This window comes from Durio zibethinus, chromosome 21 (assembly GCF_047325235.1).
Source record: "Durio zibethinus cultivar Kanyao isolate XHJ-2024 chromosome 21, ASM4732523v1, whole genome shotgun sequence".
In the NCBI taxonomy this organism is placed as follows: domain Eukaryota; kingdom Viridiplantae; phylum Streptophyta; class Magnoliopsida; order Malvales; family Malvaceae; genus Durio; species Durio zibethinus.
Genome location: NC_143182.1, coordinates 6,548,049 through 6,563,994, shown reverse-complemented (window position 1 = coordinate 6,563,994; position 15,946 = coordinate 6,548,049). Strand labels below are relative to the sequence as shown.

The 15,946-nt window shown below is 37.5% G+C and overlaps 2 protein-coding genes and 1 long non-coding RNA gene across 3 annotated transcripts; 1 reads left to right on the top strand and 2 right to left on the bottom strand.

Moving 5' to 3' along the window:
- Positions 1–1,141: 1,141 nt before the first annotated feature.
- LOC111306097 (sulfate transporter 3.1-like) lies at positions 1,142–6,457 on the top strand. Its single transcript, XM_022904001.2, has 12 exons — positions 1,142–1,642; positions 1,748–1,955; positions 2,540–2,711; positions 3,105–3,170; positions 3,762–3,875; positions 4,468–4,584; positions 4,823–4,949; positions 5,045–5,331; positions 5,443–5,633; positions 5,755–5,840; positions 5,930–6,006; positions 6,113–6,457. The coding sequence occupies exons 1-12, from the start codon at positions 1,303–1,305 to the stop codon at positions 6,296–6,298; spliced, it is 1,971 nt and encodes a 656-aa protein (XP_022759736.2). The 5' UTR covers positions 1,142–1,302; the 3' UTR covers positions 6,299–6,457.
- A 739-nt stretch (positions 6,458–7,196) lies between these two features.
- On the bottom strand, positions 7,197–7,585 carry LOC149512813 (uncharacterized). Its single transcript, XR_016331315.1, has 2 exons — positions 7,446–7,585; positions 7,197–7,348 (listed from the first exon to the last, which is right to left on the bottom strand). It is a non-coding gene; the product is annotated as an uncharacterized LOC149512813 (long non-coding RNA).
- A 275-nt stretch (positions 7,586–7,860) lies between these two features.
- Positions 7,861–15,490, bottom strand: LOC111305219 (protein NETWORKED 1D-like). The gene is made up of 5 exons (XM_022902535.2): positions 15,303–15,490; positions 14,896–14,987; positions 14,505–14,782; positions 9,858–14,104; positions 7,861–9,266 (listed from the first exon to the last, which is right to left on the bottom strand). Exons 3-5 carry the CDS (start codon positions 14,605–14,607, stop codon positions 8,061–8,063), a joined length of 5,556 nt encoding a protein of 1,851 aa, XP_022758270.2. The 5' UTR covers positions 14,608–14,782; positions 14,896–14,987; positions 15,303–15,490; the 3' UTR covers positions 7,861–8,060.
- Positions 15,491–15,946: the final 456 nt, after the last annotated feature.

Sequence of the window (15,946 nt, the reverse complement as noted above, 5' to 3'; positions counted from 1 at the left end):
AATAAAAGTGCATAAATAAAAAATACTATTGATTCAATGATTGAGCCCATTAATTGTTGATTAGGCAATCAACTTTAAACCAGCCAAGATAATTGGAAAGAGAAAGACAGTTACGATCTCATGGTTGTGAGAGGGATCTTGATGTAGATTCCATTCAAGAATTTTATTTTATTTTTAATCGTGGAAGGTAACTTTCATCGTGGTCAGGAGCAGGCTTCCCCTTGCCCAAAAGTATCCCCAACCAAAAAAATAAAAAAATAAAAGCCAAAATTGTCAATGGGCACGTCACTTTTGCATTACCCTTATAATTACAAGGGGCTAAGGTCAAATTAATCAAAGCTGTGTTGGGTTTGATCTCCTATCAGACAAAACAAAATACTTGCGCTTTCTGCTACCTTGCGTTGCTAACCATTAACTTTAAGATCAACAAATTGGTCAAGAAGTGGTCAATATTGTTTAAGACCAACAAATTGGTTATGGTTTCTTATTCGAATGGAGTTTTATTGTATTTGATTCGACAAAAAGTTAGGCGTGTGCTGCACACAATTCCCGGCGAGCAATAAAATTTTCAAAGATAAAACGCCCGGAGTTGTTCAATTTTTAGTTAAAATACTTTCAATATCATACGGCCAAAACATTAACCGCTGACTCAAATCCTTTCCTCCTGAAATAACAATCGAGTTAGGCGTAGTGTTAGGTTTTTTAACAAAAAAAATCTGAACAAAAACTGGGTCAAGAAAATGTACTTTTTTTGTGATTTTGAAATCTTTTTCCCTTGATTCATATATAAGACCAGTTTACAAAACTTAACCACCAGAAATTAACTGCCATGGGTTTCGTGTCAATCAAAGACTCATTTCTTGGGATACTCCAATGAGAGTTTAACACGTTGCACGGACTGCCACGTCGCCCATAAATATAGTCATTTGAAAAATAGATAAACGTAACTTCCAGGATTTTGTCTTCCCTCAATCTGCTCTTAACACAAAAAATAAAAAATGCAACGGGTGGGCAGCCAAAGATGCTTAGAGAGGGACTCAATGTTCAAGCGGGTCCCATAACCCACCACTCAACGAAGTTAAAGAATCCCTTACCTCATCTCCCTTCTATAAATAATAAGGCCGGGGTCATTCCGTTTCCCATCCCCTCGCTCTCACTAACAGCACCACCATCTCCTCTCGCTTCTATCCTCTCCTCCACACCTCTAACTTTGCCTGTTAATCACTACAAAAAGGCGATTTTGCCCTGCATTTAGTCTCCAAATCTTGTGCTAAACTTAAACCAAATATAGCATACTTTTTCATGGGCAACGCTGATTATATGTACCCTTCCATTAATGATCATCAATGTGCACATCGTGTGGAGATTCCTCCGCCACAACCATTTTTAAAGTCGTTCGAGAATTCTCTCAAGGAGACGTTTTTTCCAGATGACCCACTTAGGCAATTCAAGAACAAATCACCCTCTCGGAAATTTATACTAGGCCTGCAATATTTCTTGCCTATTTTTGAATGGGCTCCTCGTTACAGCTTACAGTTCTTGAAAGCTGACCTCATTGCTGGGATCACCATCGCCAGTCTTGCAATCCCTCAGGGTATAAGCTATGCCAAGCTTGCTAACTTGCCACCCATTCTCGGCCTGTGTAAGTTCTAAAATATTAATAACTTAATCAGATTTATCTTTTTTTTTGTTGTTGTTGAAAAAGGTACTAATAAACTTCGTTTTTTTAATTTGTTGGGAAATGAAGATTCAAGCTTTATTCCACCACTGGTTTATGCGATGATGGGGAGCTCAAGAGATTTGGCAGTCGGGACTGTTGCTGTTGCATCACTTCTCATAGCTTCTATGTTGGGGCAGGAAGTGAATGCTACCGAGAATCCCACGCTTTACCTTCACCTTGCTTTCACAGCAACTTTTTTCGCCGGACTTCTGCAAGCTTCGTTAGGCATCTTAAGGTACATCAATTGATTGGTAGAGATTCAGCCATATATACATATAATTATTCTCTTCCTCTCGTTTTCCCTTTTTCTGGTTCTGTGTTACGTTAAAAAAAATTATTGAAATTACGCTTCATGAAGAAGTTATTTGAGTTAAAAAAAAAAAAAAAAGAGTTAGAGACTTGTCACTTTTGGTTAGGTTCTTAAAATTGACGAAAAAAAGTATAACAGAACATGTTGTACTTTGTCTTCTTGCTGCTGAATTATTGTCCTTTGCTGCTGTCTGGGCGGATATGTGTTTAGATCAATAAAAAAAAAAAAAATCGTGACCCTAATATTTCCATACCCTTAATTTAAAAAATAGATCAAACTAATATATCAGAGAATCTGTACAGAACGCGATTGAACCCTTGCTTTCAAAGGGACAATTGTCACTTATTGTCGGATAATGGTACAACCCTACATGATAAAATTAATTTACAATAGAAAAATCCCCTGAAACAAATAAAAAAGAAAGAAATTAAGAAACCATTTTTTACAGTATAGTAAATTATCATCTTCTTCTCGGTAAATTAAATTTACTTTCCTTGTTGTTCTTGCAGACTAGGGTTTATTGTGGATTTTCTTTCGCATGCGACTATAGTAGGATTCATGGCAGGGGCAGCCACTGTAGTGATCTTGCAACAGCTTAAGGGAATTTTAGGACTTGATCACTTTACTCATTCTACCGACATTATCTCGGTCTTGCGCTCTGTCTTCACCCAAACTCATGAGGTCTTCTTTTTTTTTTTTTTTTTTCACTACCCATATTCACTTTTTTTCTTTTTTTTAGATATTGGAATGGAAGATTAAAAAAATATGCATTAGTTATTGAATTAAATGTCCGGATATAACATTATCCACTTATAAATCCTACATTGAGTATCTTAATTGAAAAAAAAATGAAAGTAAAAATATTATTAATTTGTATACAGTATTTTTCTATATACGTCAACTAATAATATTATATACTACAGATAATGAAGAATCTAAGTAGCAAAATTTTGTTTCATCAAATTTTCTTTATATCTTCTATACTAGCAAGCTACTACCATGAAAAGTTTGCATGCTTTAGTTTTCTTTGGTCAATTTAATTGTCTGACAGCCCTAATATGTAATATTTGACAGTGGCGATGGGAGAGTGGTGTTTTGGGCGTCGGCTTCCTCTTCTTCCTCCTCATCACCAGATTCTTTGTAAGTACATCTAACCGACAATTAGATCTAATCTTTATTAATCATTATATATTAATTTATCATAATTAGCATGGTTAAATTAATAAGATAATTCAGATTATCGTTTTCCGCACCAATGATGTCAGGTGTCAAACTTTTAGTTTTCAGGAAGTAAAATAACTTCAAATAAGGAATGAACTTAATTTCCAAGAAAAGGGCTAAAATTTACATATAATTAAGCAAACAAAATTTTCTCTTATTGGGTTGTTGTGTATAATAATCTTTGTTTTGTAACTTTTTTTTCCCTTTTAAAACTCCTTAGTATAAGTATGCATCACGAGTCTCCATTTAGCTTCCAAATCTGCTTCCACTTCATATATTTGTGGCAAAAGAAAGTATAGAGTAAACATGCATGTTAAATATATATGACTCTACTTCAATCTTTATTGGCGTCCATTTCTTTGAATTTGACTTGTGAGTTTAGAGGGATGGTCTTTTGAGCTTTATTATATGGGAAGAGCATGTTCTTTAATTTCTTATTAATTACTTGCTAGAATTAATAATATAATATGTTTTAAGATAATCTAATAGTATGTATTTGACGACAAATAGAGCAAGAGACGACCCAAATTCTTTTGGATATCAGCAATGGCACCTTTGACATCAGTCGTCCTTGGAAGTCTCCTCGTTTATCTCACCCATGCCGAAAAACACGGAGTTCAAGTGGTATGCGCTTTGGTTTCTTCCTCTTTTTTTATTCATTAAAATATGACTGTTTTTCTTCAACTTCTGAACTTCAATCTACCTTAATAAAAAAACGACGTAGCTTTTGTAGATTAAAAAGGCCATTTATAGCTATACATATAAACAAATCATCTTTTGGTAAAGAATGTTGGTTTTGATTCAATTATTAGGGCACGATTTCATTTTTTTAATAAATCAAATCTGAAAAAACAGCTGTGATGATCTGTAGCAAAACAAGTTGGGTCATGTTAGGCCATGATCCATAGTAAATGTATTTCGGCCTTTTAGATAAGTTTTGTCTTGGGCCAATCCGAATAATTGTTTAGTGTGCCCGGCCCCACCAATAATACCACTGCAGCCTGCTGCTCTATTGGATAGATCTCAATCCCAGCATGCCTCTTGCTAATAGGGGCGGTTGACCATCGATTGACTTAAATTCCTTTGTTTCTTGGCATTGGTTAATGATATGATCAAAATATTTCTTATTATATACATATATTTATATGTGTGTGTCATGAAAGATGAAGAGTTCTGATTTGTTGCAAGTTTGGTGGTGGTGGTGTGACATTGGCAGATAGGAAACCTGAAGAAAGGGTTGAATCCACTGTCTTTTGGGGATTTGATATTTACCTCGCGATATATGACAACGGCTGTGAAAACTGGAATGATCACGGGCATCATTGCCCTTGCTGTAAGCTGCCTTCTAACTTATCTCTAGCTCTACACATTTTTGGTTCCATGTGTGTCTTACCATTGCCAAAATCACCTCTTTTCAAAGGAAAAAGACAACAAGAAAGAAAATGTATCTTTTATTTGCTAAGGACAAATAAACAATAGCTTGGGCCATGGATTATCTATATTCTTTTTGCTTGCTTATGGGAAATGGCAAAATATAGACTGATTGAAGTTGTTGGTTGTTGTGAATACAGGAAGGAATAGCAGTGGGGAGAAGTTTTGCAATGTTTAAGCACTACCATATTGATGGGAACAAAGAAATGGTAGCTATTGGGTCCATGAATGTTATTGGTTCTTGCTTTTCTTGCTATCTCACAACAGGTAAATAATTACCCTTTCACTATTATTAAAATTTGAAGTTTTTGCTGCTGCTTTTGTAATTTGCTAATTGTGCCATTGCTGTTGATATATTTCAGGGCCATTTTCGCGATCAGCTGTTAACTTCAATGCGGGATGTAAAACAGCAATGTCGAATGTCATCATGGCCGTTGCAGTTATGTTAACATTGCTGTTCCTAACACCATTGTTCTATTACACTCCCCTCGTAGTGTTGTCTGCAATTATAATTGCTGCAATGCTTGGCCTCATTGATTATGAAGCTGCAATTTATCTATTCAAGGTCGATAAATTTGATTTTTTGGTGTGTATGGGTGCATATATTGGTGTCGTTTTTGCAAGCGTGGAGGTTGGCTTAGTCATAGCGGTATGATCATCATATATATCAGCCAAACACAGCTGAAATAAACTTAGTTTGTTCATCCATACACAAAATTCTCTAACCCCTTACCTAATTAATCATTTGTGTAAAATGCAGGTTGCAATTTCTGTGCTCAGAGTGCTGCTGTTTGTTGCGAGACCAAGGACCTTTGTTCTTGGAAACATTCCAAATTCCACCATCTATAGAAATGTTGAGCAATATCCAGCTGCAAAAAATGTTCCTGGGGTTCTTATACTTGAGATAGATGCTCCAATTTACTTCGCTAACTCAAGCTACTTAAGAGAAAGGTACCAGAATTGATTGCTTAATACTACCGTAAACAGTACCAAATCAATTTCAAAGTTATCAGACATTGTCAATGGATCAAAACAAACTGACGCTGATTGTTGAGATTGCTAATGTTATCAGGATCTCCAGGTGGATTGATGAAGAGGAAGACAAGCTGAAATCCACAGGCGAAACCAGCTTACAATATGTTATACTTGACATGAGTGGTGAGTGATTCAAAGAATTGCAGCATATTATTTCTAACATAAAAAATAAATTTACAGAATCTCACAAGGATTACATTTATGGTTCACAGCTGTTGGTAACATTGACACAAGTGGGATGAGCATGCTTGAAGAGGTCAAGAAAACTACTGACAGAAGGGGACTCAAGGTATTTCCTCCTACAATTACTTTGCATTGTGTAAAATGGTCAATATCTAACTCCAGGCACTGGCAAAAAGGTGACCGTATTCTAATTTATCTTTATGCTTTTGTAGCTTGTATTGGCCAACCCTGGAGCTGAAGTGATGAAGAAACTCAACAAATCCAAGTTCCTAGAAATCATAGGTCAAGAATGGATATATTTGACAGTAGGAGAAGCTGTTGAAGCCTGCAATTACAAGCTTCATACATGCAAACCAGAGTCCACCAAAGAAGAATCGCAGCCATGGAACAATGTTTAAGCTTAATATATTCTGATGCAGTAGAAACATAATTTTTTTTTATTTATAATTACAGGCCAAGTATGTATTAATACTCACTTGTGCATCTGAGAATCAAGATGCAAAGCATGTCAGGCATCGCTGAATCAACATGAAATGATTAAAATGCTTAAATTTAAAGCTGGAGCTCACATTTGAAAGTGTCATTTAAACTCACTAAACGCTTAACTTCGTTCATCAATTGACCGTCTCAAGTTTTCCAACTCAAGCCGTTAATGCTTTATTCCATTTTGCTTAGATTGGATTTGAAGCCACAGTTATTATCTTTCCTGGGGGAAAGCTTGGGCAACTAGTAAAATGGTAAGAGTGAAGAAAGTAGAGAGACCGTACAGTTTACTCTGCTTTCACTTGAGCTCGAATTTTTTTTCCTTGAGTTCCTCGAGTATCAAACATCTTCTGAAACTAGCCCTTGTTAACCTTAACTATTAACTGCAATCCTGCATTATCCAATTCCAAAAGAAAACAGTTGAAGAGTTCTGTTATTCTCCCACGCTTTCTGATGACTCCTGCCACGAAATAGGAAAACGAAGAAATCATCGATTGGTGGATTAGTTTCTGGCGCTAGAACTCCACAACCCCAGGTTCCAACTTTCTTCTTTTAAAAAGAAAATCTTTTACCCATTCCAATTTGAAGATAGCTTTAATTGTGTGTTTCATAGATAAATTGCTGCCCACCTTTTAGCATTGTTAATTATCGGGTTGAAGCTGAATTGAGTTTCATATTTTCAGTTGAATAATCGCATTACTTTTCCATTTCTTTGAAGCAGACCTGAAATGTAGGAATTGATTTTGAGCAATAAGGAAAAATTTTTCTTTTTCTGGGTATTTTATTTGTTCGCATTACAGTGAGAAAAAAGAATTTCTTTTTTTTATTATTATTTGATCTCATTGGAAGTGAGTCCCAACTGGCAGGTCTTTCAATAGCATCAAATGAGGAAGAAGGGTTCAAGTTTTTCTTCATGGTTGCGAGGAAGACTTTTGATTAAATTTTTTCCCTTGTGAGAGAAGACCCTGCGTCAAGGCCACCATCAGGGCTTATCAACATTGAGGGAAGGCTTCTCAGTGTTGAGAAACAAGTTGCAATTGCCCTAAGAAAAATACAACAAACCTAAATGAATGGAGGATGTGAAGATTTCATATGGAATGAGACTCTCCATTCAGTTTGGGAATTCAATTGCGGGTGTTCTATAATTGTCTTGTGTCCTCCTCCAAAACCCAGCTGACCTACTTACCATCTTTTGATCACAGCAAGTGTTCTATAATTGTCTTGTGTCCTCCTCCAACACCCAGCTGACCTACTTACCATCTTTTGATCACAGCAAATGTAGCAACTTGGCCACAGTTCTGAGCATTGTATATCCAAAATTTCCCTGCAAACGAGCTGAGAGTGAAAAATCTTAAGCCGCTCCCAATGCAATATGCAAATGATTAACAAATTGGAAAACAACATTTATTGACCTCGAAGAAAATAATTTCCGTTGAAATCCATATTTATGCCAAGGTAAACGTATAAAGAAGGGAACTTTTAGGCTATAAAAGTGCAGCTTCTTTGGATTAGATGGTGCCTGAAATATACAGCAGGATCTATAAACTAAAAAGAAAGCCTCTATAAGAAAATAAATATGTGAAACACAAAACTAGGAAGGCAGATTTATGGACAATGCAGCTAAAGTCTCATTACTAGTAAACTACACTGATTATGTGCCGGTGATAAGTAATTGCCTCAATCTCCTTTAGTTGGGGGTTGCACGCATGAGCAAAAGGGCGCTTTCTTCCTCTTCTGTTGGCTGGTTCTTACCCCACCATAAAGATAGTCCCGCAATAAAACTCTAGTTTTACGTTCCATGATTCTGGTCCGTCCTTTGCTTTCCTTTTCGTCATCAAGCTTCAGTAATAGAAACTGTATTTTCTGCACCTCCAACTGCAACCGCCCAATCTTTTCAGACCCTCTTCGAGCTTGTTCTGATACTCTCCGCCTCCTAACACTCCCACTCTCATCTGATTCTAAGGCTGATTTCCCATCAAGAGACCAGGAAACGTCTTCAACATGTGTCATCAATTTGCGATTCACATCAAATAGTTTCAGGATGGTTTCCTCAGCTTCTTCTAGTTGCTCTTTCACTGTACCATATTCAATACCTTTCCCCTTCTTGCTCGTCTCAGTTATCTCCACCTTCCTCATCAAATCCTGCACAGTTATTTGAAGGTTTGCCAACTTTTGTGCATCAGAATCAAGTCTTTCTAAAATTTTCCTCTTGCTTCCTTCTTGGTTGGGTTCTGTAGATCCCTTAGAGCACTCATTATCTACACCCAACTCCTTCACAAGAGATTCTGTAGAGAGATTTTTGCCCTTGTGTGCCTTCACTGTTCCAATCTGTTGGTAGTCAGTTGGTGCAGTGACCATCTTCTGGGCCTTGCTGACTTTCAAGTCGATGTTACCATCATGTTCGGTGGCCTCCCACAACTCAAGCATCTGATCATCAACCTCTGCAGTTTCTCTCCTGCTTAACCCATAGGATGAGCACTCAGATATCTGATCAAGCATAATGTCTTTTGTCATCATCTCATTGTCCTCTTCAGAGATTTCAGGTGTTGGTCTCTGCATTTTGACATTGTTACTGAGCCCATGGCCAAGTTCCCCCCCTTCTTTTCTAGCATTCACGCGCCTTTTTGCTCTAACACTTTCTCGACGTGAGTTGCTTCCAAATCTTAACTCTTCAATCTGTCTCATAGCAGTCTCTAGTTTGGAATTGAGATTTAAGTTTTCCAGCGTTGCAAGCTTTTCCATTTCCAGCACTGCCTTTTCAATAGCTTTAATTCTCATATGGATACCCTTCAAGTCAGAAAAACCATCTGGAACTGAGGCAATTCGATCTTCACTTGTTTGTTGATGGTTTTCAGCAGACAATTCAGTCCCCAGATTAACATCCTGGAAAAAAAGGTAACTGTAAGTCAAAGAATCACAGCTGATAACCATCCAAGATCCATAAAGATAATTTACTGACAAGGTCCTGTTTATATCCAACCTATTAAGATCCAAACAGAACTAGCTTATACTTAACAAAGTTCTGGCATGCTTTTAGTATTGCAAAACATCTTGGTAATACTATATGCAATATCTAGGCGTTGCAGAAGTAAAACAAAACCAGAAACCACATATTCCATTATCACAGAGATCAGAAAACAAGTAGCTGAAAAGCACATGAAATTTACTATAGGGTAACAGGCTAAAAGCTAATATGGCCCCTAAAAGCTCATAGAAGTAACAGTGCCAAACATTAATTGAACAAAAATACTAAATAACTTTCTCATCGGAAACAAGAAGTTTCGAAAAAGATCGTGCTAGTAAATGTATACAGATGCAAACTCGGAGAACTAGGGACATAAATTTGCAGTCAAAAATTAGAAAGTGAATTAAAATACAACTGAATTTAAAAGAATGGGAAGCAACAACATCAATGCTTGTGTATATAAACCAAAAATGCAGACATAAAGTCAGAAGCAAACCAACAGACATTACCTTTACTTCTTCATTGTAATCTGTGGGATGTTTAGAATGCAAGAGAGTTCGACTCTCCAAAGATGTTACACTGTCCATGAGAGAAATGACGGCTGGAACATATGCTGCCAACTGAGCTTTAAGTCCTCCATTCTCATGTTCCAAGATTCTAACACTTCTTTCCAGCTCTTCTACCTCCATAGCTTTGGAATTACTTCTACTTTCAAGGACTTCACATTCCTTACTGAGCTCATGAGCCTTCTGTTCAAGCAATGCTTCACGGATAGCAGAAATCTGTAGCTCACCAAATAATGCAGCAGCCTGCGTTTCCCAAAGTTCAACCTCATTTCTTCCCTTTTGTAGTTCAACACTCAAACTCTCCTCCTTATGCTTCCTTTCTTCAAGTTCCTCATTCAGTTTCGTAAATTCAACCTCAAATTTCTGATTAGCCTGACGAATGCTTTCAGTCTCCTTCCTTTGATTATCATAGTCTCCAGATAGTTTCAGTATTTGCTTCCTTTGATCTTCTCCTATCAGCTTGACCTCCTCATATTTAGTCTTCAGATCCTCCAAAACTTTATGCAATTGGGCTCTATCCTCTTGACTTGCACTGAGCATTTGTTCTGCTTCCAAAAGTGCAATCTCCTTCTTGCACAATAGATCCTTTCCCTTTGCAATTTCATCATTTAACTGATCACCAACAGATCTAACTGATACCAGTTCATTCTCCAAGTTTTTCTTTGAATCTTTGAGATGTGAGTTTTCCATTTGCATATCTTCAAACTTTCTCTCCATTATCCTCACTTTTCCCTCAAGATCATTATTGACACATTTGAGTCTATCCAGATTGTCACTGAGATGCTTTATTTCCTCAAAATTATCAGCAATAATATCCTTGAAAATAAGAGAAATGTTACTTTGAGATATTGCTTCAGCAAAGACAGCACAGTTTTCCTCTTCAAGAATATGTTTCACCTTGCCCAAGTCCAAAACTTCCTTCATCAAAGACCTTTTCTCATCTAGCACCTTGCAGTTCTCTTCCAGTGAACTCTGATATTCCCTTTGTAATACTAACAGTTTCCCACGAACACTTCCTATTTCAGTCTGCAAAACTTCTTCTCTTTGGCCTCTCTCTATCACTTGTGATCTCAGTTCTTCATTCATATCCGCAAGTTTTTCAGCTCTGTTTTTCAGCTCTGAAAACTGCTCCGACTGTAGCTTCAACTCCTGGTGCAGTGAATTCTTCTCTGTAGCAAGATTTTCTGCCTCTAGTTTCAGTTGCCCAAGCAGTGCAATAAGAACTGAATTCTCAATTACAAATTGCTGATTTTCATCCAGAGACTTTAGAAGTGCATTTTGCGTCTCTTGGAGTCTCCCAAATACATGGTCAAGAACTGATTGGTCTTGTTTGATCTTATCATCATAACCATGGAGGCCATCAATCTCAAGAGTCCTCAACATCTGATAAAGCCCCATCCTCAGGATGGCAATTTGATCAAATAAGGATTTTATCTCCATCTGCTTTTCGGAATTTCCAAGCTCCAATTCAGAGATAAGTTTTTCTGATAATTTGGAGGCTTCCAAGAGTTTCCTACACTCATGCAATAGGAACCAATTCTTCTCTTCCAGATCTTGTGCACATTTCTGCAAGATGAAAATTTCTACCTGAGCATTCATGGCTTTGTCCAGTTCCTCTTCAAATTCTTTCTTCCTACACAGACTTTCCCCTTGTAGAAAATGGATCTGAGATTCCATAACAGTTACTCGGGTTTCATTCAACTGCACAAAACTAGCATGTTCTTGCTTTTCAACCGCTAGTGACTTTTGCAGCTCTTCTACTTCACGAAGCGTTGATTCTCTCTCTTTCTCCAGACCCACATATTTTTCTTCTAATCTCTGATATCTTTTTTCTAAATCTTCCAGCCTTTTCTGACTGACATCCAACTGAGAAATCAAACCTTCTCTCTGAGTTATCAGGCCAGACTTCTCATTACCAAGCAACAGGTAGGAATTTTCTAACCTACGTAAATTTACCGTGAATCCTTCAAGTTCGGCATTTGCATCAAAAAGAGAATTCTCCAGAAAGTTATTCTTCTCTGAAAGCTTCTCCAGATTCTCAGTTGCAATCTGTAAATGAGAAATGAGTGTGTCCTTCTCTGCAGCAAGGGTGGATTTCTCACTTAAAAGAGATTGACCGGATTCTTCCAATGTCTTTACTCTCCCCCGAACACCTTCTAGCTCGACATTCAAATCTGAGAGTGAATTCTCTAAAAAGGCATTTTTTTCAGTAAGTTTTTCCATGATTTTCAACTTCTCTAGGAGGGCCAGCTTTTCATCTGTGTCTCTTTCGCAGACAGCTTTTAGCTTTGTGTTCTCATCCTGCAATTCCTTCACAGATGATGCAAAGTTTTCTGGATTTAAGCAAACAGACTCCAGCTGCCCTGTCATATCCTGGTGTCTCTTGTTGAAGTCATTGAGTTCCTCTTTCAAACAGTAAATTTCTTGCTGAAGAGCATTTCTTTGGTCCACTCTAAGTTCAACTTCTGCTTCAAGTTTTGCTATAGTCTCCCTTAAGCTTAAGATCTCATCTTGCAAATTCTTAATGGACACTGCTGAACTTAAATTGAGTTCGTTCAGGCCCATGTTCTCCTCCTTGACACTCTGTAGTTCATCCTCTAAACCCCGTTTACGAGTTTCAGTGTCCTGTAAAATTTGAGCCCTATTCTGAAGCTCCGAGGCCAGAGTTCTGAGTTCTTCCTGAGATTGAGAGTGCAAATGCTGCAGAGTTTGAAATGCTGTTTCAGCCTCCATAAATCTCAAGCGTTCCTCTTGTATGGAGGTCCAAAGTCTCCCCAACTCCTTCTGCTTCTCTGTTAGTTCTAGACTTTGATTCCCCATCTTCTGCATCAAAGACTCCAATTCAGTATGCAGACTCTGATTGGTTCTCTCCAACAGACTACACCTTTCTTCAGCACCTTTTAACTTCGCAGCTCCATCATCTATCTCACTGTTGAGCCTTTGAGCCTCCTCCTGGGCACAAGCAAGTTTGTTTTCCAGGCTAGATATTGTCTCTAAGCACTGCTGGTACTGAAGAGCAGCTGCTTCCTTATCTTTGGTTAGCTCAACAACTACTTGCTTTAAAGTTTCAAGTTCACTTTCAGCTTTCTCTGCTCGTTCAAGCATCCTTCTGGCACTTTCTTCAGCATTCAATAATTTTTCTTCCAGATTGCTTATTGTCTCTGAACACTGCTTGTATTGAGCAAAAGCATCCTCCTTTTCAGCTTCTACTCTGGCAAGATCCTGCTTTAATGCTTGAGCTTTGGTTTCTGCTTTAACAGCTCGCTCATTCAGTTCTCCAACATCCTTTTGAGCAAGAGAAATATTATTCTCAAGATTATTTATCTTCTCCAAGCACTGCTGGTGTCGAACAAGATTAGCTTCTCTTTCAGCCTCTAATTTGGTGAGGGCATCCTTCAAAATCTGAACTTCAGTTTCAGCTTGACTTGCTCGTTCATTAAGCCCCTGGGAATCTTCTTGTGCACGAGAGACTTCTCTCTCTAGATTAGACAATCTCTCCAAACTCTGCTGGTACTCAAGTAGGCCAGCTTCTTTTTCAGCTTGTAATTTAGCAAGAGCATTCTTCAAGGTTAATATTTCCATCTCAGCTTTACTCACTCGTTCGGACTCAGATGGGACTCGAACCCTGAGATCGGGGTCCCCATTGTTTTGCGGACTTTGTTCTTTGTCCTCTATATCACGAAAGTTGAGGCCTTTTCTTGCCCTTCCTTCTGCATACTTGACATGGTTTGTAGCTTCTTCAGAACCAAACAAATCATTGAACTGTTTCAGACCCTTTCTGATCCCTGCAGATTCAGATTCTTCAGTGAATGCTCCATTCCTCTTGATAGCATGTGAAGAGAGTCCCACAGCATCCTTCTGCAGCTCATCAGGCTCCAATAACGCACGTACAGGTTGTGGCATCTCAGGTGTACGGGGATCAACCTCGGTAGCAGAACCTCCTGGTGAGTCATCTGGAAATACCATGGGAACTTGGCTTGGAAATGCTTCCGCCATGGTCCGATGAGCCTGACGAAGCACCCCAGTTGCATGATCATATCTTTCAGCCAATGCACGGTATGCTCGATAAAACTCTTCTACCAATTTCATTAACTCTGGGCGTTTCTTGTAATACATCTCTGCTCGCCTAGCAAAGGAATCAGCATCTTCTTCAATGAGCTTGATCATTTGCTTGACTTTAGTATCCATATCTGTTCAAGCAGAAGATATTTTGCTGTGTCAAAATACAGTTATACAGAGAGAATGAAATTTTGAATGCTGCACAATTGCACAAAATTATGACACCAAAAAAAAAGTGCAATCTCATTACAACGAGGCAAGATCTCATTGGTTTCATTAATCAATTTATCTCTTTCAAACTTGGTTTGATTAATGAAAGCCACCAAGCAAAGATGATTACACACTTGACTTGTGGCTCGATACAGGATCAAATAACTTATCAAGCTTCTAAACCAAGGTTCCATGGGTATTTTAACTGTTGTCATTCCACTGTTTATAGCTCATCATATCATTACGTCTTCTAACAATAGACTAGCTGCAAGATGGCAATAGTATGGATGCATTTTGCATTTTGTAGCAATCATCAGGTACCTGTGAGATTCTCCTGGAGCCATTTTGAATTTTTAGGGCTTATGTGGCTGTTCCACCACCATGAGTACATGCCTTTAGAATCCGCATGCTTCACAGTTGCCATGACTTTAGTCCTCAATACCACCACTTCCTGATTCTGACCACGGATTACAACTCTTAATTACGAAAAGGAGGTGATGGATCAGCCCAGAACCAGTTTTTTATAACTACAAACTAGCCACTTTTAATGTTGAGAAATAATATGAAAGTTCAAATCTCTCAGTCCTCGTGCTTAATTCCTGATATCAACAAACGAAAACCGCACAATTCAGTTTTGACATGATGGAAAAACACAACTTGATCACATGATCAGGAACCTGAAAAGATCAAGCAGAAAAGACACAAAAATTACCTGATCAAGATAATCCAATTACGGTCCAAATATGCAAGTAAAAAAGCAACTAGTAACCGGTAACTGTTGTCTCCAAAACTGTTACAAGTTACCTGATCAAAGAAACACATCAACAAAACAGGTGTTTGAAAAAGTAAGAATCTGATCAATCAAAACAAAAAATGCTTTAAGAGAAATTGCATATTCACAGTCAACAACATAGCATAGAAATCATCAACAACAACCATCTGATCAGCATAAAATTAGCCAAATTTTATGAACTTAAGCATAATTCAACAATTAAATCACCTGCAAAGGCTTACAAAATTAAAAGAAAAATAAAAAAATCATGAACTAAAAAAACTGATATGCAAAGCTATTAAATTCATCAAACAGAAATGTAGAATAATAATAAAAAAAAAGCTTACCATAAAAAAAAAAAAAAGAAAGTACGGTTTCTGGGTTTTGATTATTAGCAACTATTATTGAAAAAAAATGGATGCTTGGGTTTTGCCCTTTTCTTGCCTCAACCCATTACTGAGTCTGAGTGATCTTTTTCTGGTGCAACTCTCCTTTATTTTGTTTCTTTGTGTCTCTCTACCAGCTGTTTTTGGTTGCCTTCGTATGCAGGGTTTTGGTGCTATTTGAGTAGGCTGTCAAAGAGGAAAAGAAAACAAAAAAATATGGGCTAAGGACAAAAACCATTAAAAAAGTAAACCACCAAATTAAAAATATAAATAAAATCTTTTCCGGTATTTATTCGTATTAATATTCGCTTTAAGTGCTGTAACAAGCATGAAAGAGGCAGCAGCGTTTTAGGGGAGATGAAATGACGAGGTTGCCCTTATGAGTTAAGGTTTCAAAAATGCTGTTCCTCGTGTTTATCTACATTTGACTTTAACGAGTGCAGCCCCATAAGTCAAAACCGCTTTGATTCTTTGATTTGATTGGATTCTCATTTATGATTCATATTAAAAAAATTGTATGTTGAAATCTGTGCACTAAATAAAAGTAATTGAAATTACAGACAATAATATTTTTTTAACTAAAATTAAGACTAACGGCTGCAGTT

What these genes read in the sequence shown, in the direction of transcription:
- LOC111305219 (XM_022902535.2), bottom strand. Translation starts at nt 14,607, where the DNA reads ATGGCAACTGTGAAGCATGCGGATTCTAAAGGCATGTACTCATGGTGG. An exon ending in GCTCCAGGAGAATCTCACAG is followed by an intron (nt 14,105 to 14,504) that starts GTACCTGATGAT and finishes CTGCTTGAACAG; the next exon opens with ATATGGATACTAAAGTCAAG. An exon ending in ATTACAATGAAGAAGTAAAG is followed by an intron (nt 9,267 to 9,857) that starts GTAATGTCTGTT and finishes CTTTTTTTCCAG; the next exon opens with GATGTTAATCTGGGGACTGA.
- LOC111306097 (XM_022904001.2), top strand. Translation starts at nt 1,303, where the DNA reads ATGGGCAACGCTGATTATATGTACCCTTCCATTAATGATCATCAATGT. An exon ending in CGGGCATCATTGCCCTTGCT is followed by an intron (nt 4,585 to 4,822) that starts GTAAGCTGCCTT and finishes TTGTGAATACAG; the next exon opens with GAAGGAATAGCAGTGGGGAG. An exon ending in TGTTATACTTGACATGAGTG is followed by an intron (nt 5,841 to 5,929) that starts GTGAGTGATTCA and finishes TATGGTTCACAG; the next exon opens with CTGTTGGTAACATTGACACA.